At 40.2% G+C, this 23,626-nt stretch overlaps 2 protein-coding genes across 4 annotated transcripts in view; one reads left to right on the forward strand and one right to left on the reverse strand.

The window, feature by feature from the left end:
* LOC129701015 (plasminogen activator inhibitor 1 RNA-binding protein-like) overlaps nt 1-13,023 on the forward strand; it is a 44,921-nt gene extending 31,898 nt beyond the window's left edge. For both annotated transcript variants that reach the window (XM_055641918.1, XM_055641919.1), the window contains exons 8-9: nt 2,121-2,330; nt 6,695-13,023. In XM_055641918.1, the coding sequence (XP_055497893.1) occupies nt 2,121-2,330; nt 6,695-6,751 (267 nt within the window). In that variant the 3' untranslated portion in view covers nt 6,752-13,023. The remainder of the gene's footprint in view (nt 1-2,120; nt 2,331-6,694) is intronic.
* Nucleotides 13,024-18,298: 5,275 nt separating this feature from the next.
* The window catches only part of il12rb2 (interleukin 12 receptor, beta 2a), a 40,897-nt gene continuing 35,569 nt past the window's right edge, over nt 18,299-23,626 (reverse strand). For both annotated transcript variants that reach the window (XM_055641923.1, XM_055641922.1), the window contains exons 14-16: nt 23,457-23,568; nt 20,623-20,722; nt 18,299-19,296 (exon numbers count right to left, since the gene is read on the reverse strand). In XM_055641923.1, the coding sequence (XP_055497898.1) occupies nt 18,772-19,296; nt 20,623-20,722; nt 23,457-23,568 (737 nt within the window). In that variant the 3' untranslated portion in view covers nt 18,299-18,771. The remainder of the gene's footprint in view (nt 19,297-20,622; nt 20,723-23,456; nt 23,569-23,626) is intronic.

Genomic DNA, 23,626 nt, shown 5'->3' on the forward strand with positions numbered 1-23,626 from the left:
TGGAGGTTTTGTTATCGCCTATCTTCACTTAATTTGGCCTATGAGTCAAAGTTAAGGATTCAGTGGCAGAGTGTAGTGGCAGAGTGCAGCTGACTCCTCGTTCCATTAATTTGGAGATGAGTTTGGATGGTATAGTGGCATTGAAGCCAGAGCTTATAGCTGATTAGGTGTCCTTGTTGTCTCAGTGTTCCAGAGATGTTTAGAGCCAGGGAGATGGAGTATGCTGTGGACCTGTTGCTTATTCATTCCTTTCCTGATTAAGTTCTACTCGTATAGCCCTGCTGGAAATCCAAAAACCTGAATCCTTGGCCCCTGGATCAGTTCCTCAGACAGGCATTCATCTGACCTATTCTATTCCTGCCCTTGGTAGCATTTAAGTGTGGCCATCTGTTTGGACTATTATTTTAAACCCTTAATGAAATCTTCCACAAACCAACCTCAAAATTAAACTTTGCTGGATCTCTGCATTAATACATGGTGGCACAGCGGTAGATTTGCTACCTTGCAGCACCAGAGACCCAGGTTTGATCCCGACTACGGGTGCTGTCGGTACGAAGTTTGTACATTCTCTCTGCGACCTGCGTGTGTTTTCTCCAGGATCTTGAGGCCCTGGGTTTGAAAATCTTTGTGAGTTACTCAAATCTCTCCATGAGTACAACTTGATAATATGGCTGATATTGATTGTTTCTTTCCTTGAAAGTTGCATGTAAACTTGTCTACTCTTGAAGTGCAATTCAAATTAAGGTTTGCAACTGTAGAGGGACCTTTATATATCCTTGGCTCATGATCCACATTGACATTCTTGTTGAAATTTTAAATCTCATGGAATCTAAGGAGAGATAGCGAAATAGATAGAAAATTGGCTTCATGGCATCAAGCAGAGAGGGTGATGGTGGAAGGTTGCTTCTTGATTTGAGACTGGAGAATAACTGTGCTTCAGGGTTCAATGCTGAGCCCATCACTGTTTGTCACCTATATCAATGATTTGGATGAGAATGTACATGGCAAAATTAGCAAATTTGCAGATGATACAAAAGTATTGTAGATAAGTAAAGATGGTCGTCAAAAATTGCACCAGGTAGGTGGGCTGAAGAATGGTTGATGGAATTTAGTCATAGTGATACAGTGTGGAAACAGGCCCTTCGGCCCAACTTGCCCGCACCAGCCAACATGTCTCAGCTTTACTAGTCCCACCTGCCTGCGTTTGGTCCATATCCCTCCAAACCTGTCCTTAAATGTTAGGATAGTTCCTGCCGCAACTACCTCCTCTGGCAGCTTGTTCCATACACCCACCTCCATGTGAAAATGTTACCCGTCAGATCACTAAATTATTTTCCCCTTCACTTTAAACCCAAGTCCTCTGGCCTTCATCCACTCTGGGCAAGAGACTGCATCTACCTGATCTATTCCTCGCATGATTTCATACACCTCTATAAGATCATCCCTCATCCTCCTGTGCTCCAAGGAATAGAGTCCCAACCTACTCAACCTCTCCCTATAGCTCAGACCTTCTAGCCCTGGCAATATCCTCGTAAATCTGTATGTTATAGGAAAGATGTTGTCAAGTTGGAAAGGCTACAGAGAAGATTTACGAGGATGTTGCCAGGACTCTAGGCCCTGAGTTACAGGGAGAGGTTGGGCAGGCCGGGATTCTATTCCTTGGAGCGCAGGAGGATGAGGGGTGATCTTATAGAGGTGTACACAATGCTGAGAGGAATAGATTGTGTGGATGCAGTGTCTCTTGCCCAGAGTAGGGGAATTGAGAGCTGAAAACATCGGTTTAAGAATAGGAATTTGAGGAGTAACTTTTTCACACAAAGGGTGGTGGGTGTATGGAATGAGTGGCCGAGGAGGTGCACATGGATAGGTGTTGTTTAGAGGGATATGGGCCAAACGCAAGAAGACCTTTTCAGATTTCCCAATTCAGACTGCAGGACTCGTTTTAAGAAACGTAGAGTTTCATTGTTTTCTGATTGTTCATTTTTAAGGATTGAATGATTTTGTGCTGCCTGTGAGTTTGTACAATTTGTGTGGTTTTGAGGTAACAAAGGATTTGTTTGAGTGATTTATAGAACGATTGCATTGAAAGATTAAATTTGCATTAATTTATTTCATATTAGGTTACTACCGATGAATCTGGTCTGGACCATCACTTCCGCAAACCTGCAAACGATATAACCTCTCAGCTGGAGATCAATTTTGGTGATTTGGGTCGCCCTGGCCGTGGCGGCCGAGGCCGAGGTGGCCGTGGCCGTGGTGGTAATGCTGGTGGCGGCGGTGGTGGCGGTGGCGGCGGTGGCAGGAGCATTCGTGGAATGAGACCAGACAAGGTATCAACGACTGTTCTTTCATTTTGGGAGAATGGCTTTTTACATTTATGTGAATGGTACAGTGGAGAGTTAATGAAAACGTAATTGCCCACATTTGCTAATAGAATTATTATACACTACTAAAACATTATGTTCTTTGAGTTTCCTTCAAATTGAGGCGATTGGTATGGCGAATTTGACTTATGAGGCACACAAAAGAAATCTGGCCTTAGTTTCTGCTGATCATAACTTAATTTTGTTTGCTAAAGAATCTGTATTTGGAATATTTGTTGAAAGGACAGCAGTAATGATTGCTTCCATGATTTAACTATTAACACTCCGACTAGATTTGTGTACGAATGTTGACTTCCACAATGAAGGATCATCCAATATTGGCATCCGTGGTACAGCACTCTTAGTTTATTTTAGAGATGCAGAGTGGTAATTGGCCCTTTGGCCCTCCGAGTCCGTGCCGACCAGTGATCCCCGTACACTAACACTATCCTGCACACATTAGGGACAATTATCGTTTATATCAAGCCAATTAACCTCCAAAACTGAACGTCTTTGGAGTGTGAGAGGAAACCGAAGATCTCGGAGAAAACCCACACAGGTCACGGGGACAACGTACAAATCAAGCAGTCGTATTCAGGATTGAACCCGTGTCTCAAGCACTATAAGGCTCAAACTCTACTGCTGTGCCACCTTGCCGCCCTAAACTAATCACTCTAATCTGCTGCATGTGAGGAGAAGACTGCAGAAAGAAAAAATAAAGATTTGTGTTTTTGTTATATTTCATGACCTTTGGACACATGGCAGAGCTAAGAAAGTATGTCGAGTTGATATTACTGAGCTTCCTCAGTTTATGATTCTATCATTCCTCGTCAATGTCGTAACTCCATGTAAACCAAAAGTCTGTGTGATTCTGCATTTTCCCGTGAGAGAAAAATTCCTGTAGCATATTTTCTTGCAAAAAGATTATATTGCTTTCTTCAAAAAATTACAATGAGTAAAGCCCTAACTGCTTAACCTGCCTTTAGACCTCGCCTCCACACCAGGAATCAACCTAGTGAAGGTACACAAAAATGCTGGAGAAACTCAGCGGGTGCAGCAGCATCTATGGAGTGAAGGAGATAGGCAACGTTTCGGCCGAAACCCTTCTTGTTTCGGCCCGAAACGTTGCCTATCTCCTTCGCTCCATAGATGCTGCTGCATCAGCTGAGTTTCCCCAGCGTTTTTGTGTACCTTCGATTTTCCAGTATCTGTAGTTCCTTCTTAATCAACCTAGTGAACTTGAAGTAACCAAAAAGGTTGATGACATAGAGCCATAAATGGTGACTATATGTATTTCAGCAAAGCATTTGATATAGTTCCGCATGGAAGGCTGCTCAGAAGGTTAGATCGCATAGGATCGAGGGTGAGTTAGCGCATTGAATACAAAATTGGCTTCGTGGAAGGAGGCAGAGGGTGATGGTGGACGGTTTTTTTTTTTTTTTTTTTTTTTTACTGGAAACCTGTGGCTAGTGGTGTGCCTCGGGTATCTGTGTTGGCCCCATTGCCGTTTGTGGTTTATAGCAAGGTTTTGGATGAGCATGTAGAAAGCATGATTAGTTTGCAAATGACACCACAGTGGGTGGTATTTTAGATAGCGAAGATGATTATCAAAAATCACAGCAGGAACTTGATCAGTTGGGCAAATGGGCTGATGAATGGTTCATGGAGTGCATTGCAGATAAAAGTGAGGTGTTGCATTTTGGGAAATCTAAATCGGGCAGGCCTTCACAGTAAAAGATGGGATTCTGGGGAGTGTTGTAGAACAGAGGGATCTAGGAATGCAGTTACATTGTTCCCTGAAAGTGGCATCACAGATAGATTGGGCGGTCAAGAAGGCTTTTGGCACATTGGCCTCCATCCGTCAGGGCATTGAGTATAGTTGGGGTGTTATGTTAAAAATGTACAGGACAATTTTGCGGTCGCATTTGGAGTATTGCATTCAGTTTTGGTTGCCCTGCGAGAGGAAAGATGTTGTTAAGCTAGATAATGTGCAAAGTTGATTTACAAGGAAGTTGCCACGACTTGAAGGCCTGAGCTACATGGAGAGTTTGAGCAGGCTAGGACTTTATACCTTGGAGGACGAAGGGTGATCTTATAGAGGTGTATAAGATTATGAGTGGAATAGATAGGGTAGATGTACAGAGTCTTTTACCAAGAGAAGGGAACGAAGAACCAGAGGTTATAGGTTTAAGGTGAAAGGGGAAAGATTTATTAGGAATCTGAGCGCACCTTTTACATACAGAGAGTGGTGGGTATATGAAACAAGCTGCCAGAGGGGGGTCATTGAGACAGTTACTATAACAATATTTGGACAAGTACTTGTAAAAGACAAATAATGATGGTTTACCAAGGAAAAACAAAATGCTGGAGTAATTCAACGGGTTAGGCAGCATCCCTGAAAAACATGGATAAGTGATGTTTTGGGTCGAACCCCTTCTTCAGATGGATTCCGACCAGAACATGAAAAGTTCAAACCCGAAATGTCACCAAGGATTCTGCCTGACCCGCAGTGTTACTCCAGCATTTTGTGTCTTTCTTTGTATGGGTACGTAGATAGGAAATGTTTGGAGGGATTTAGGCCAGACACTGGCAGGAAGGTCTAGTGTAGATGGGACATCTTGATCAGCATGGGCAAGTTGGGCCGAAGGTCTTGTTTCCGCGCTATATGACCCCAATGAACTTATTTCAATGCAATTCTATCCCTTTCTGAATTAGGAGGACTTCTCTATCTTATAGAATATCATTTAGAAATATATATGCACTGCTGATAATTGAAAGATCTATCATGGAAAGACCCATGCTGCCCACCGTCAATCTCTTGTTCACACTATTTTCACATCTCCCTAGGGGCAAATTTTACTGGGGCCAGTTAATCTACAAACTTGCGTGTCTTTGGGATGTGGAAGGAAACTAGAGCACCGGGGAAATCCCACGCGTACACAGGAGAATGTGCAAACTCCACACAGACACTGCACCCGAGGATAGGATCAAACCTGGGTTTGCATAATGTTGATCAATTTTACATACGATAGTAGCATTTAAAAGACTTTTGCATATGGATATGAAGGGTTATAGATTATGTGCACGTAGATAATATTTGGTCTTGGCATCCTGTTCATCAGACATTGAGGGCCGCAGGACCTGCTCATGCTGTACTGTTTTATGGTCTTTAACTAAAAGCTTCCAACTGGGGTATTTGTGAAGGATAGGATGAGGCTGACAAGATATGGGGTGGTGAAATGGTAGTCCCATGACGCGTGATATTTTTTCAGAGAAATGATGGTGGTATGAAAAATTTTGGTATGAAAAATTGAGCGATTTTAATGTGGGTTCAGGAATTTTGTTCCCTAGATGTACATGTCGGGGCTCGTGCAGCAGGTTGAAAGCATGGTCAATGAACCGCTATCTCAAGGATCTGAGACCCTTAATCTTTGATACATATTAATTAATTTGATTTGAATGTAGGAGAAATTGACGATAGGTTTACAGGTCACATGATAATTGGTGGTGCCGGTAGTGAAGTGGATTATTTTAGGCATGGTATTGATCAACTGGAAAGTTGGGTGGAGCATTGGCAGATGGAATTTGTTCCTGACTGGTGTGAAGTGATGCATTTGGAAGGTTAAAGGTAGGTCAGAAAAATAGTGGTAAGAGTTTGGACAAATATATGGAAAGTAAGCAAGTGGGACATGCCCAATTTGCCAACTTGATTGACATTGGCAAGCAGGGCTGAAGACCTGTTTCCATATTGTACATTCTGGTTCATAGTGTTCATGATAATCCAAATATTCCCTTCCTAGCTGGGCAGTACAGTGCTGCGGCTGGTGAAGCTGCTGCCTCGCAGTGCCAGAGACTGGATTCGAACTGGGCCTCTAGTGCTGTCTGAGTGGAGTTTGGGCATTTTCCCATGGGCACATTGGTCTGCTGGTGCTCCAGTTTCCTCCTGCGTCGTAGGGACTTGTGGGTTTGTGCATTGATTGGTCTCTATAGAATTGCCTCTGGTGTGGATGAGGAGGTGGGATAGCATAGGGCTGACGTGTGAGGGTGATCGATGGTTTGTGTGGACTTGGTGGGCTGAAGGGTCTGTTTCAATTCTCTCGCTCTCTCGCTCTCTCTCTCTCTAAACTAAAGGGAGCTTGGGGTCCAAATCCATAGATCGCTGATCATTGCAGAGCGGGTGGGCAGGGATATGAAGAGGACGTGATATTTGTATGCAGATATACTAAGCACCGTAACTTTTAATTACATGCTCTAGAAACTTGAATGACTAAAAAGTTTTTATTCTGCTGCATGTTGAGCACTATTAATCAAAGTTCTTTTTAATTTTACAGTCTAGCATCTCTGTTCCAAATGTTGATGATCCAGAAGCTTTTCCAGCTCTGGCCTAAGTGGAAGCCGTCAGCCTGGCCTGAAGTCCTCGGAGGAGGGGGGGAAGGCTCCCACTCTGTGAGGCTTGCATGCTTAAGGAACCCTTCTCAACCATATTAACAGAAAAAGAAAAAAAAGACTATCATCCATGCCATTCACACCTATGAACTGTTCACAAGGAATTGTTGAAATGGACTTCTCTTGCTACACAGAAGCAACAAATATTGATAGCTGATTTTATATCCATAACAATGGTAGCAGAGGGGAAAAGCTGTTTTCATAATAAATTTTCAGAAATTATGCATTCTTCATGGATTGATACTTTTTTGTATTGCTGCTTGAAAATATGCATTTCCAATTTAAAAAATATAGGTGTGAGGAGTGTGCATAAATGAGTCCAATGAGGTGCTTTATTTCAATACATTTTAGAATCCTTTTGCCTTCAACAGATATTCAGTCCTGGTGCAGTTTGGTATGGTGCTGATACACTGCTCAACTGGTACAGTTGGTTTGGAGGAAGTGCATCAATGTATAAGAATGGAACATACCAATCTCCAGAATACTTTTTTTTGGAAAGTTCTCAATTGCAGTTTGACAATGCAATGGGCTATGGGCTAGGATTCCAAAGCCTACCCCAGCATTTGATTGTGGTGCATTCTGAAAGATTTTGTTTTCAGTAGCTAATGGAGCAGATATGATCAAAATCTTTAACACCAAACTCTTGTGCAGATGATACATTTATTTCCTGCAAAGTCTTACATGGTAAGTGCTGGTAAATATCAATATTTTAAAGTATTTAAATCCTGGAATACTGAGGTGACCCATCAAATTTGCACCAGCTCTTTCAAAGAGAAATCTGCGTAATCTCGCTACCCCACTTTTCCCATGTCCCTGAAATAACCCCTACAGATATTATATAGTTTTGTTTTGAAAGCTACTATCATGTCCATACCATACTGCTTGGTATACATTCTCAATCCCTATTGCCTACTGTCTTCTAATTCCCGCTGCTTGTTTAGAAACCTCAAAGGACCATCCACTTTTCCCAGAAATGGTGGGATTTGTGTTCCAAGGCCTCTGCTGTTTAGCTTCTGCTGGATCAGTTTGTCCTGGCCATTTTGTTTTGACTTCTATTTAACATCTCTCCCATTGGTTGTTGAAGTGAGACTACTCTGCAGCAACCTATATTGTCCACTATTTCTTAAGGCACTGGATTTAGTCTCAATTTGCTGAGCCACCTCGATGTCGTGGATGTTTTAGTATTTATGGTGAGCCTGAAATACTGGAAACCAGGATTTCGAAAAAAATGCTGTATTGTGGGAACACAGCTTTCTGTTGCTGAAGTTCTAATAAGTGTATTTTTGGAATGTTACCCAAAAAATGAGCTACCATTATGTCAGATAGTGAAGTGGTGTTTCGTTTTTTTTATTTGCACATGCCAAGTTTGAATATACACATCTTACTTATTTTCGTCTAGTTATAAATTGCACAAATGGATGCTGTCATCAAATTATTTTTTGATCCCAGAAAATATTTAGCAAGGAAAATTGAACTCAAAAATAGTTGTTAAATAGCATCTGGCAATTAGTGAAAGCAGGTGTGAAGTACAGGCTGTTGGTCACAGCAAAACAGATATTTTGTATTGTTTAGGTGGTTTGTCTTGATATCATTTCACATGATTGAGTAGGAGAATGAGTCTGACCTTTTCATTTGGTCATTTGGATGATGGAATGGATATCCTTTTGCAAGCCACCTTCTTTATAGGCATGAGCTAAAGTAAAAAGCTTTCCTGAATTTGTTGTTGGAACGTATGAAATCTCAGTGTTGAGAAGACTAATGTGGATAACTATTGTAATTAGAAGTGTCTTCTGATATGGGTTGAGCCAAAATTTGCCAATTTTGCCCTAGCTTACTACATTGTTTGTTTACAGGACGCTAGTGGTGAATTTTTGGAAAATATTTCTTTCCATCCACTGTTGAAATGCACTTTGTTTTGCAATACAGCCTTTTTAGTGCACTCTAATACCTTTAGAGATGACAAAAGTATAAACATTAATTATTACGTTTTTCAATAATCACCTCCAATTTCAAAGATTATTATCAATTAAGTAGTTTATTGAATTTCTTTAGGATGTTTTAAGGATGGGTTTTCCTGACCTTTTCACCAAGGTGCAGTTGCGTGTATTTGGAATTGCTGTTTGTGGAGAAATTGATTGTATGGATGTTATCTTTATGATAGATGCAGAATATTGTCACAATTAATATTTTCTTTCATAATATCCCATTGCAGGAACTTCATGACAACGTATATGCTTCTGGGATGATTAAGTGCCTTAGCATGGAATGTGTTGCAATAAGTGTCGCTATCACTGTTGTCCACTACTTGAGGACTCGCTGTCTAATACACTAATTGATTAGGACAAGAACCTTGTTTTCTAAATATCCAGACAAAGGGAAATTGAATCGAGATCCTGACTTTCCTTAATTTGGTGCAGATTAAAGATTCCATTGACATTATAAACCTGTTATTGAAAAGAGAGTGCTGGAAATTTAAAATTAAAAACAGGAAATGTTAAGGATATAAAATTCTAATGAAGAGTAATTCACCCAAAAACTTAACTGTTTCTCCTGATTTGACTAGCCTGCTGAATACCCCAAGCATTTTTCTGCTTTGGAACACTTGCAATCTGCAGCAGCAGTTGGAGAAATGTTTCTTCATCCTATCCTCCACATGACCACCAAAATCACTGTCTTTGCAATCTTTATTGGCAGTTTGTTGTGTGCATGTTACTGTAGTATAATTCCATGTATATTGAATCACAGTAGTGCTACATACGACAAACTAATTTATTTCACTCTGCCACTTCATTAGTGTTTTTTGACCACTATTCTCATTGGCACCCAATCTCCCACCACTCTGCCTCCACATTAGAATACTTTTTGACCACTATTCTCATTGGTACCCAATCTCTCACCTTCTCTCAATATATGCTTGATAATTATTTAAATATTTGAAGTTTTTAATTGCTTTCACAACATTGTTATGACCTTAAGGGTGATCCAATACATGTTTGTATTTTCCCTCTCAGTATTCTTAAATTTAGTCTACATGTTCCGCCACTGCCTCTCTTTGCAGTCTCTCGCTGTGTAGAACTGGTTGGATGCAGTGTTACTGGTCTGATTATAGGCACACTAACTATCTTAAATAGTTTTCTATATTTCGGGGAACATCCCCACTCACACCAGATATCTGTCCTTGGCTACTTTCCCTTTGCTTCTAGACAATGTTTAGGCGCATAGAGTTTACACACTTGTTAAAGTTGCTCTCCTCAAGCTTTGCAGAACCATAAACCTACTATCTGATGGATTCTTCAAAAATCAGTTTTGTACGTTTAATTTCCTGCACCTTAATACATGTAAGACTAATGATCTCTGATAAATGGCAAAGACTGCATATTCTCACCAATGTTTCCTTAACTGGTGCTCTCTTTGAAACACATTTCCTAACTTTCTTCTTTCATCTCCATATAATTTTAATCAGAAAGTGTGTCCATTTTAGGAAAGCTACCTCAACCCATCTACTGGTGAAATCCTCACTTAGAGCATCATCACTTCCGGGTTCCTTAAATTGAAAAGGCACATATTGGTGTTTAAAATTAGGTGCCAATTTGGACAAGGGACACAGTGCTTGCACATCCCAATATCCTGCTTCCATCTCTTCTGTTCATTCTCTGATTGGCCTTTATTTGACCTAGCAGAATTGTCCTTACGGTGTTTCTTTTTTAAACCAAAATATGACTATTTAAAAATAGATTGCATTATTATACAATACTTTCAGATTATAATACATCTTGGTTTACATCAGTTGTTGGGAACTTGGTGTAGTCACATCTGTGTGTAAAATAAAACTTGGCTATTGGAATTAAAATAGCTAGCAAGTTTAGAACAGTACAGCACAAGAACAGGCCCTTCGGCCCACAAAGTCTGTGCCGAACTTGCTAGCTTCTCAATCACTATGCGTTGGAGGCATTACTTTTACTGCGTACAATTAACAGTAAAACTACTAGTTAAACTATGTGATTTAATTGTTCAAGAAGGAACTGCAGATGCTAGAAAATCGAAGGTACGCAAAAATGCTGGAGAAACTCAACGGGTGCAGCAGCATATATGGAGCGAAGGAGATAGGTAACGTTTCGGGCCGAAACGTTAACGTCTGAAGAAGGGTTTCGGCCCGAAACGTTACCTATCTCCTTCGCTCCATATATGCTGCTGCACCAGCTGAGTTTCTCCAGCATTTTTATGTACCTTTTATGTGATTTAATTGCTTGTTTTATTTCCTACCTACAAGTCAGTACACAGGAATAGGAAACTCTTGGATGATCGATATTTTCTTTTGGCTTACTTGTAATCTGTCACTTTCAACTGGACAGTATATCTTCCTGTGGTGTGGATCCAAGGAGTAAATCCAGTATGCCAAGTTAGCTAAAATTGGAGCCTTTAATTGCAACTTACCTGTGTCAAGCCTCTTTTTAATATAAAATCTATTGTCCTATTAAATATTACATACCCACTAAAAATCAGTGATTACTGCATATGTGGAGCCTAATAACTGCCCAGTTTCAATTTTCACGTTGGAGAATGTTATGCATTTTGGGTCCAAAGTGGATGACTTTGCACTTCCCTATATTAAGTCCTCTTCTATTGTCTTTTTCTATTTCAATGTTTTTTCAAATTTCATCTAGAAATGGGTGCAAAACAATTGCAGACATCTGTTTTAGATGTATTGAATTATGTTAGTGCATGCAATGTATTTGTGATGAACATTGTCTTTTTTTTTAAATTCCTGGTTTGTCTTTATTTTAAGGCTGTTTTCAAAGCGAAGGAAAGCATGGTATTTTTACTTAAGATGTGTATATTCCCCATCATTGCACAATGAAAAGTCTTGGCATGTTATATCAGTCCTTGCTGGAAAGCAGTTCTTACTAAGGAATGCTGATTTCCTTAAATTCGATTTATCCATTTAGTCATGTAAACCAACAATTGGTAATATTACAACTAGTCTCACTTTTTTTATATTTGTACAAGTTGAGCATAAAATAGGCAATTTCTATTATGGAATTTATTGATCCCTCCATTGCACAATGATCTAACAAATGGATATGTTTTCATTCCTCATTCCATGTGAGAATGATGTACTAAATTTAATTTTGAAAATTTCAAGAAATTTGAGATATGTTTGGTAATTTTTTTTTGAAGAATTTATTCTGGTGGTTTAGTATTGCCTTGCTGATATTAAGGATATATATATATATAATCAACTTAAAGTGGGATTGGAGGTTTCGTAGGCAGACTGGGTGGTGATGGCTCGTTCCTTTACTTGGAATCTTGACACAAATACAAACCCATTGTACTCGACAATATTAAGCAAATTAGGCTTTTACAACAAACCAGCTTGTGTGAGCACCTCCTTTTGCTGCTGGCTCACAAATTGGCAAATTAATTTTCATGACTAATAGAATTTAGTCCAACAATTAAAAATCAAGTATGATAATTGCTAGATTATAGCAATCTGATTATTGCATCTGAAATAATTTACTAAGATTCTATTTATTATTAAAAAAAAGTTGCTGGTGGTGATATACTGAAATTTTAGTGATGAATATAGATCTGTGATGGTAAGCAGAGAAAATTGGAGGCAAGACTTGGACTTGTATTTCGATTGCAGGAGGTTTCAGTCCTGGAAGAATGCAACAGTGAGGTAGGTGAAGGAAAAGGGAATGAAATGGATGCATCCAAATATATTTTAAAAAGAAAAGCATCATTCTTTTTTTTGATTAAATTTGACCAACCAATATATTCTGTACCAGTTAAAACTGACTTGCATTACTCTGCCTTTTGGCATAAGGAAGCTGAATTTGAAGAGCCGTGTTAAGCGCAGTGGGAATGTGGAGGCTATGGTATTTATTTTCAGAGTGACATGACCTTTGGCATTTTGATCAGCAATAAAATAAATCATACTCTAACAGATAACAAATTGAGATTTACTTTTGAAATTGTTTTTCTGAATCTTTTAGTTCCATTGTGTGTAATGGCAGTTATGTATTGCTTCCTTAGTATGGAAATATTTTGCATTGTTGGTCACTTGCAATCATTAAAGGAGTTAATGAAAAGTTGTGGCAAATAATGCCCAATAATGAGAGCAAAAGGGATAAATTGAGTGTGTTTGTAATTTCATTGAACTGTATCATTGACATTTCCAGTGAAATAAAGTTTGACTTTTTCTTGGACAGTATCTTTTAAGGTACCAATTGTCCTTTCACTTATAGGTTAATTCCCCTCACTGAATGCACAGCAAGAAAACACAAACAAGAGTTTGAAAGTTATAAAGAATGATTGGGGGGGAAAAAAGGAATAGGAGGTGCAGGGCAATAGGAATCGTGTTAGCTTTCTGCAAAAAGTATTATATCCCGTATGAAATTAAAATATTAAGATTTATTTGTTTTAGTCAATATGTATTTTCAAGAGTTTTAACCTGTTTTTTTACATGGTGCAGGGAGAGAGACAATGACTTGCACCTATTTAAAAAAAAAACTAAAACCAATTTGAACTTCAATCATGTGATGGTGATTTTGTGGTGATAGTTTTAGATTGATTTTCAGTGTTTCATGCATGTGGGCACTTGTGATTCTGGTTAGTAATCCAGAGGTCTTGACTACTTCCCCGGATGATGGGGTGGGGGGGGGGGGGGGGGGGGGGGGGGGGGGAGAGACAATATGGGGCAAAGAGTGGACACAAGAGTAAAACTAGTTCCTGTCAAGTGACAATGAAATTACTAGATTGGCATGCAAACCAGTGATCTTCAGATAAGACAATCTGTCCTAAACTGGTATGACAGTTGTGACTCCAGACCCAACAAAAGCAACTGAGCTTCCAGATTCCTAGTACTATAAATCACACTTTGACACCCATCTTTGGATCTTGTGGTACTACAGCAGTAAAATGGAGGAAATCCGCCTCTTAATTCTGGAGTGAATTCAATAATTTCAGATCATTCCACTTTTGCATCTCTAACAATCCACTATTGCACCTCAAATGTTCCACTATTTTGTTCTCAATAATCTACTCTGCTCCAGATAAAACCATCTTTTAAACACTCGCCTCTACCATTCATCACAACTTGTGGCATTCCAATTTCTTCTGACCTATGATGGACAGTTCTTTAAGTCCCTTCTTCTGTCTGCAACAAATTGTATTTTGTTGACATGACCATCAGTTTTACCCTGTAACTTATTTCCCCCCCCCCCCCCCCCCCCCCCCCCCCCCCCCCCCCCCCCCCCCCCCCCATGAAATCATTTTGAATTTCCTGCTTAACATAAATGTTTACAGTAAGTTAGTCCTATCAGTACCTTTCGTGATGTCAGAACAAAAGGAATGGTATAAAACTTCATGCCACTGTAAGAATGTTCAAATTTTAAGATTACATTTGGGTACCTGAGCTGCTTTACATTGCGACGACTATCATTACCAAGTTGCAATGTTTCAGGTCAATGATCTATCAAGTCTGTTTGGCTTTCAACATTACCCTTGTGACAAAGTATTGCAGCATTTTTATTCCTGACCCTGCAAGATCATTTGACTTTTAATTAACTTGAAATGCTCAGATGGATTTATTTTTTGGAGTTGATAATACATACATTTGAAGGATGAGGATTAGGCAGTTGGTCAAAGGATAGAAAAAGAATGAAGTGCTGGAGTAACCCAGCAGGTCAGGCAGAATCTCTGGAAAATATAGATAGGTGATGTTTCAGGTCTGGACCCTTCTTCAGATGGTCTGCAAAGGGCCCCAATCCTAATTTTCACCTATCTATGTTCTCCAGAGATGCTTCCAGCTAAGTTGTTCCAGCATTTTGAGTTTTTCTTTGTAAACCAGCATCTGCAGTTCCATGTCTCTGATGTCAATGGGTGTTAAGGACTGGATTTCACTGCTTGATGGGTGTTGCAAGCAGATCCGCTCATTGCAACTTACATTTTAATTGATTAACATTTTTGTGAGGGGGTATGATGGCTGTGTGGTAAATTTACTTGGTTCTAGTTTTATGCATAATGAAAAAATTGGCTCAATGTACTTGATCGGAAGACTTGAAGTGCATACAAACCGCAGGATCTACTGTGGTTTGCCGTTGTAATTTAACATGCCAAAGGATTGCTGAATGTTTATGTTTGATTTTTTTTTGTGGATCCACAGCAACATTAATTCAAAGTTTTGTCGATGCACTTGACACTGAACATGTTGGATGTAACCTAAAATAATCAGTATGCAGTTCCACATGCACTATGTGGAATAATCTTGAGATTTATAAGCTTAAGGCAGAATAACTTTTTATAATAGCTTAAATAATTTTTGCAATTGACATTAAATTATCGCGTGTGCAGTTGTTGAAAACCAGTTTGTAACTTTTACCCTCTTGAGTAGCAGTTCTTTGTCCACGTGGTTTCTTACCAGTTTCAATGGTGAATACATTTTGATTAACCTCGAGAAAATACTTTACTGTTGGGATAGCAAATTGTATCCTAATACAAGATAGGAAGTATAAAAGATAAATGTGTACTGCCTAATACTTGAAAAGTATTAATTTAAATATAGTTAAATCCTAATAGCTGTGTTGTATAGGGTAGCCAAATGGATTTGTAATAGTAATTAACTATTTTGCTTTGCAATTTACAAAGTTCAAATCTAAATGTTCATGTAATAATACAGCTTGAAAACAAGCAATTGAAATCCTGCATCTGTTAATTTAATATTTTGTTTTCCAAATCTCATGGACATTTAAATGTACCATGTTATACTGAGGGTGCAATTACAAGCGTGCCAGAAGTTTATTTTAAAAAGTTCCACTCACTGCAGAAGTACTTTGGAATTCTACCAAGAAAGCAACCAATCCCTTACTCTTTGGCATTTGTTTTTGTATTCCATTCAAATGTTTAATTGCTCATTGTTAGTCATACCCATGGACTTGGACACAGATGATTATGGTTATGGTATTCAAGGAAAATATTCAGATGCTTCATGTAAATCTGAATCCTCAAATTTATGCACCGTACACAATTTCCTCAAGTTCAGGATCACTGTTATTGTTTCTCATAGGATTGTACTTCCATATATCTCAACTAGAATGGTTGCAGACATAATGGATTTCAGATGTGGGGCTTGAATAGGGAGCCTTGGAGAACAGAACATTTGGAAGACGTGCATATTAAAAAAAATGCTTTTTTGTCAACTGAGAAACCCGTGGAGTGGAAACGCATTAAAAGTAATTAGTGATTGGCTTGAGATTCAGGGTTGACACGAGGGCAGACTTACTACACAAGTCGTTCTAATCCAGAATACGCTGCCTGAAATTCAGGACATGGATTCAATTAAGGTTTTCACAAGTTAATTTGATAAACATTTGAAGGGGGAAATATTACAGGGCAAGGGGATGGGACATGCCTAGATTGCTACTGTACATGAGAATGGCATGTTACAGTATTACAATTGTATGAATTCACAAATCTCAGCATCATCTGATCAATGCAGGCTAATGTGCAGATAGTGTGCAACTAATTTTGATCAATAATATGTCTTGAACATTAAAATGTATTCCTGTCCCATCCATTCATCTACCAGTTTATGATCACTGCTTAAACACTTGGAAACAGCTTTAATTTAATCAATCTTTGAGTTCCTAATCATTTAAAGTAAAGATAATGCAAACCACCTTGTCTTGTTTGAGTTTGGTATCAAGCCTCTAGGCTTGTCCAGCTACAAGTTGATCCATTTTCTCTGTCCCAACTATACCACCTTTGTCCCCACCTCCTTTACTTGGCTTCTGAAATCCTTGTCCAGTGTGTCATCTTTTTAGTTTAGGTTGGAGATACAACATGAAAACGGGTCCTTCTGCCTACCGAGTGCACGCCAACCAACAATCGTCCATACCCTATTTCTATCCTACACCCTAGGGGCAATTTACGGAAGCTAATTAATCTACAAACTTGCGCAGAGTGTGGGAGGACACTGGAGAAAATCCATATGGACACGGGGAGAATGTAGAATCTCAATACAGACAGCACCCATAGTCGGGATCGAACCCGGGTTCTGGGGCTGTAAGGCAGCCACTCTAACCCAATGGATAGAATGAGAATCTTCCTGTGGTTGGTTCCAGCTCGTGTCATGATTCCAAGTTGCAAGGTAGTCAGTTTAAGTCCAAATTCTGAAACTTGAGCATGTTAAGTACAGCACTAGGTCTGTGGCACGACAGGAAGTGCTGCCTTTCAAACTAAATATATAACTAGGCTTATTTATGCTGATGGTCAGGGCTTGCATTATTGGAAATACTTATCTTAATTCAAATCAGCAGTTTTAAGTCATTTTAAAACAAAATAAATGTTGGCTATATTAAATACTATACAAAGATAATATATATGCTGTTATAAACATGCTGTAATATATTACTTTGCTCCTCTCTTCCCCCCCCCCCCCCCCCCCCCCCCCCAATTGTTATGCACTGTCAGCATTTTACCTGAACAGCTTTTCTAATTTCATCCACACATTCAATCATTATGTTATTTGATCATGGAAGTATCAGAATTTAAACAGAACATTCCCTTCACCAATGCTAAGCATGTGGTTCTGTAATTGGAAACTCTTGCTCCTATCATTGGGATATCAAATATAGCACCTTCCCAGCGGGGATAGTACAATACTACTTGATATAGTTTCAAACAAAAGGCTTACATGGCCAGATACAATGGGCTGATACTGCACACCTTCAGACTGCTGTCTGGACAACAAGCTCTTGAAGCATAATGCAAAAGCCCTGTCCTAGATTTCCTGACAAACCACAACAGGGTGTGCAGTTTTGACTTCTGTTAAGTTTATTTTAAAGTATCTGATATTAGGAGACATTAAAATAGAAGTAACTTTTAAATATTAGAGAAAAAATTGGGAAATCAAAATTGAATGTTATAACTTCCCCATTGTCTCTTTAATTTGTGTGCTAACAATCCCAATTAATAGGAACAAATTGAGGTGTTCCAAATGATTTATGTTAATGGAATTGTGGAAGATTAGGCAGGAGAACATTAGAAGTTGCATCCACGTTTAGGATATGGTGCTGCATTAATCAGTACTACCCACAAAATCGGGAGGGAAAAAGTCAACCATAAGCACATGTTCCCAGATTGTCTTTGGGTAATAGTTATACAGTTTTTCTGAGATAAATAAGACATCTAGCTTGTGGCAGCATAATTGGAAGAGCTGCTACCTCACAGCGCCGGAGATCCAGTTTTGATTCTGACCTTTGTTGTTATGTCATTTGAGGAATTTGCACATTCTACCTGTGACTTCTCCGGGTGCTCCGATTTCCACATCCCCAAGAAGTGTGCGTTTGTTAGTTAATTGGCCTCTAAATTGCTACTAGTGTGTGGATGCAAAAGTGGGATGACAACGAGGCAACGAATATCGGTGTCGACTCAATGGGGGTGAATATATAAAACTAAAAAAATAAAGCTTTCACGCTATATACAGTGCCATCCATAATGTTTGGGACAAAGACAGCTATGAAGCCATGTGTCCCAAACATGGTGCCCTTAAATGGGGGACAATGTATAAACGCAGCTGTAATTTCTACATGGTGAAACCAAAATGTATAAAAATGGCCTTTATTAAAATCTGACACTGGACTTTAATCATGTGATTTTTTTTCTATTACAAATCTCAAATTGTGGAGTACAGAGTCAAATAAATAAATTATGGGTCTTTTCCAAAACATTATGGAGGGCAATGTATAGCTAAGATAACTGGATGCTATTATTTATACGATACCATTACTGTTGTCAGTAATCACTTCAGGTCTGTGGAAGGCATGCACAATGTTTGTATGGAAGTTCAAAGGGAAGTAAGAGCCAAGAAGTACCCAGTTAGGGAGCTTGTAATACTTTACCTGTTAATAATTGGGGTGATCTCAACTAGAAGCATGAACTAGGAAAAATAATAATTGATCTATTCTACAAGTGAACTGCAGTCAATTCTCACAACATCTAATGTTAGTTTCCCTTCAAAGGTGATCTCCATTCTGGACAGAGAGGGAAGAGGCATGAATGCAAAACTGTCAACAAAACTTTGACCTTTGGTCTCTGTGTCTGTAACATGTATAAAGTTGGAAGGGATGTAGCCAATGCTTTGGTCTACTGCAGAGTTTTGTGAATCTGTGAACTGGTGATCAATCTCCACAGAGGACAACTCCTCAACATACAAACATGGAAGTTGGCATTTATAATCAAGAATATCCTCTTGGCTGTTCCTTGGTGAAAATTCTTGGCATGATTCCTCACTAGGTTGTGGCTGACTTGCTGTGGGTTGAATTTGGAATGTGGATAGCTGGCTATTTTGATCTTGATCAATAGCCTCCATACTGCTGCAGATTTCCTGGCCAGATGACATTTCCTCTAGTTGTAGAATCTCTGGATCTTCATAAGCTGCAGTTGAGTCAGCTTGGTAGAAAGGACATGTTAGGTCCAGGTTACCCTGAAGCAAATAAAAGGAGCAGCTTTGAGAAGAAGGCGGAATAAATTAAATGGCAACATTTGGGTACACTTTTGCCATCTCCTTAAACTAGGAGTACTGGAGCAGACTGCTCAGTCTCACGCATGTTGCACCATGCAGTAGGATCATGGCTGATCTGGCTGCCTTCTCCCCATAACTCAATTCCCTACTGATCACGCATATACTTCATCTGTACAAATAACTACTCTGTGATAGATTCCAGAAGATGCTTAGCCCAACATGCCCCATCTAAACTTGTCCCACCTGCCTGCTTTTGGCCCACGTCCCTCGAAACCTTTCCTATCCATGTTCCCATCTAAATGTTTCTTAAACGTTGCAATAATTCCTGCTTCAACTGCCTCTGGCAGCTTGTTCCATACACCGACCACCCTTTGTGTAAAAATAAAAAGTTACCCCTTGGGTTCCCATTAAATCTTGTGCACCTCACATTAAACCTATGTCCTCTGGTTCTCGATTCACCTATTCTGAGCAAAGGTGTGTTCACCTGATCTATTCCTCATGATTTTGTACCCCTCTATAAGATCACCCCTCCACCTGTGCTCCAAGTAATAAAGCCCTAGCCTGCTCATCAATCTCTCCCTGGAGTTCCAGTCCCTCAAATCTTGATAAATCTCTTAACCTGTTCAATCTTAACATCTTTCCTATAACATGGTGACCAAAACACCCTAAATGGCCTCACTAACATCCTATATAACTGTAACATGACCTCTCACCTTCTATACTTTGACCTACTTGACCACCTTATCCACCTGTGATTTTCAAGGAACTATGCACCTGCTCTCTTAGATCCCTCTGCTCCCCCGATCCCTACCATTCACTGTGTAGGTCCTGCTTATGTTAGTCGTCCCAAATGCAATATATAGTGCCTCAATTTCTCTCCTTGTCTAAGCTTCCTTTCTCCCACTCGCCTTGCCCTTCACCCTAACCGGAACATACATGCCCTGGATTCTCGTCATATTTTCCAGGTGATCCTTCATCCTACTCTAATCAACTTGAGCAAGTTCCTGTCTAATACCATCAGTTGGCCTTGTCCCAATTCAGAATTTCAATGTAGACCCACTCTACCTTCATAACTATGTTAAAACTAATAAAACAATGGTCACTGACCCCAAAAGGCTCACCCACAGACACTTCAGTCACTTGCCCTTCCCAATATCCTAAGAGTGAATCAAGCTTTGCCCTATCCTTTGTAGGGTTGTCTGCATATTGTCCAAATACAAATACAACAATTTACCAACCCATGCACAAAATATTTTTTTAAATAAATAAATGTAAAAAACATTTTACCTTAATTGCGGTATATTTCTTTGCCCATGTACAATTAGCTGGATCAGGAATATTGCTAACATACAGTCGTGACACAAGTTTTGATAAAATCAACAAAATCCTGCATCAAAGCAAAGCACAGAAGATATGCATATAGTACTTCATACAATCTAGCATGAGGTTTTATTTATATAGTTTATAATGTATCCTCTAACACTCTACCATGAGAACTATCTGGATAAGAGTCTCGCCAAACTATTTACTTGGGACTTCTGTGGAATTTCCCATTTCATATGAGCACTGAGTCCTTGTAATGTGCCTGGTGTCATTACAAGGTTGATTGATCTAGAGCAGTGGTTCCCAACGTGGGGCGTACGCCCCACAGGGGGGCAATTTGATTTTTAAGGGGGGGCAATTGAGCGTGACTGAGGTCTGGGTCCAAATTTTCGATTTTTATTTTTTAGGATTTTCCATCAGGTAAACATATGTAGTTTATGTTTCAGATGTTATTTTGAGTAAATAATTTTTTTGGGGTAAAAAAGGTCTTTATTGTGTAGTTATTACAACCAAGGTATTGGCGTTTTAAGCTTCTTCAGCTGAAACGGAGTTCACTTTTTAAATGATAAGAACCACTGATCTAGAGTAACAAATGCCATGCCGTGAGTAAAGCCCCTGTCCCACTTGGGCGACCTCTGGCGAGTTTGCCCGCGACCATAGTCGCGGCAAGGTCGCCACGAGGTCGTAGGTCTTCGTCACTCCTTCATGGTCGAGAGTGGTCTCCGCGTAGTCGAGGTTTCAGCTAGGTCGCGGCGTATTTTTCCAAGATGTTAAAAATTGACCGCAACTAAAAATAGGTCACCACGGGAAAAATCGATATTTTTATAGTCGTAGGTCCAGTCGAAGCCAGTCGTAGTAGGTCATGATGCTAGTCGTAGGTAGTCGAAGGTAATATCTCTGGGGTGAAAATAAGGTCAGTAGAAAAAAAAGGTAATTTAAACAGCAGAACGTCACCTCTTTCACGCCAAGGCATGTTCACTCATGCCTGGAGAGTTTTTTGGAGATGGCGCCAAAAAGGCAGCAGCGCAGGGGGAGGGCACAACCCTAAAAAAAATCTGCCATGCAGTTGTTGCCCACCCAGGAGGATGAGTGGCAGGAGGTGATACCCCTGGAGGAGGAGACCAGGGTGGTAGTATATGTCCCCACCACCACCCCATCCTTCACTGCCTCATTTGAAAGCAACAAAGCAGCCCGTTCTCCTGTGTCTGACACAGCATCAGAGGCAGATGCCCCATTGGTGGTGAGGGAGGGCTGGAGGAAGGTTATGCCCTACACCTTCACCAGGCGGGGGTGGGGGGGGGGGGGCCTTGAAGAATGGTTCCAGCAGAATGCCATCCTGTACGAAAAGGAAAATGAGGGGGACAGGGACAAGAATGGCATGTTTGCCATCCACTGCCCCACATGTGTGCTTAAAGTTCCATCTTTTGTCAAAGCCCAGCGTCCACTCTTCCAGTCATCTGGTGTACTGGGCCAGTCCACATCTCCATTCACCCATTGAGACCTCTTCTTGTGCTTTCTCTTCACCCTTGCTCTTCCCCTTCTGCCTTTCTTGAAAGGCTGCTGAAGCAAAAGGGCTACTGCAAACAGCAGTAGTTGTATTTTTACTAACATCCTCCAAACTAGTTCCTTCCTTGCTTGCATGGTTCAGAATGATTTAAAAAAAAACCTGGGGGGCATTTTTTAGTGAGAAAAAAATGGCGACATGACATCATTTTATCAGGTGATCATTTGAGCTGTAGACACTCGTCACTGGTCGTTGTTGGTTTTCGGTGTGGTCCTCTGAGGTGGAAGGGGGTCGTGCTCATACACGGACCAATTTGCCAGAGACCATCCTCGAGTAAAACGTACATGGTCGAAGCCAGTCTTCAACATAGTCGTACGAGGTCGTACACATAGTCGGGGAAGGTCGTAGGAGGGCGTAGGTCACTGCGATTTTGATTTTTTTTTTTAGTCGCTTAAGGTCGCGGTGGAGGTGTCCCAAGTGGGACAGGTCCTTTAATCAAACTTAAATGGGCTACAACCGAGCTTTAAAGAAGGCAGATATATGAAATTAAGGGATTTTACAGAGAACAGTACAGCACAAGAACGGGTGTCTGCCTCCTCCTCCATCACCATCACTGGTAGTGTGCTCTGTCCCCCACCACCCTCTGTGTTAACCTTACTCAGCACACCTCCATTAAACTTTCCCCATAAATGCTTGTCTTCATTTCTATGGACATTGAATATTAGAATTGGGAAGTCATAACGCAGCTCTATCTGATATTTGGCTAGGTTGCATTTGGAGTATTGCATGCAGTTCTGCTCTCCCTATTACAGGAACGCTGTGGAGGCTTAGCAGAATGCTGCCGGGATTGGAGGAATTTGGCTACAGGGAGAGGTTGGATAGACTTGGATTGTTTTCTCTGCAATGTCAGGTTGAGGGAAGACGATAGAAGTATATAAAATGAGGCAAAGATAGTGTAGGCAATCAGAACGTTTTTCCCAGGGTGGAAATGTCCAATATTAGACGGCATAGCCATAAGGTGAGGAGGAAAGTTTAGAGGAGATGTCTGGGGCAAGTTTGTTGACAGAGAGAGGTGGGGGGCCACAAACGACTTGCCGGAGTGGTGGCAGAGGCCGATACGATGGTGGAGTTTTAGATAGGCACATAGATGTGCAGGTAATAGAAGGATATGGATCATGTACAGGCAGATAAAATCAGTTTAAGATGGCATCATATTTGGTACAGACATTATGGGCCAAAGGGCCCATTCCTTTGTTGTACTGCTCTATGTACACCACTCGTTCAGATGTATTACCTGGTCCTCACGGACTGCCGCAAACAGAATACAGAAACAACGACTGCTGCTAAGAACGTCACTGCAACGACGATCATCATGATGGACTTGCTGTCAGAGTACAGGTGAGTAGCTGAGGAGCAAGTAACATTTCAGCAGTTTGAATCCACAGATGAGCTGACCGCCCAAAG

This window comes from Leucoraja erinacea, chromosome 10 (assembly GCF_028641065.1).
Source record: "Leucoraja erinacea ecotype New England chromosome 10, Leri_hhj_1, whole genome shotgun sequence".
Taxonomy (NCBI): Eukaryota; Metazoa; Chordata; class Chondrichthyes; order Rajiformes; family Rajidae; genus Leucoraja; species Leucoraja erinaceus.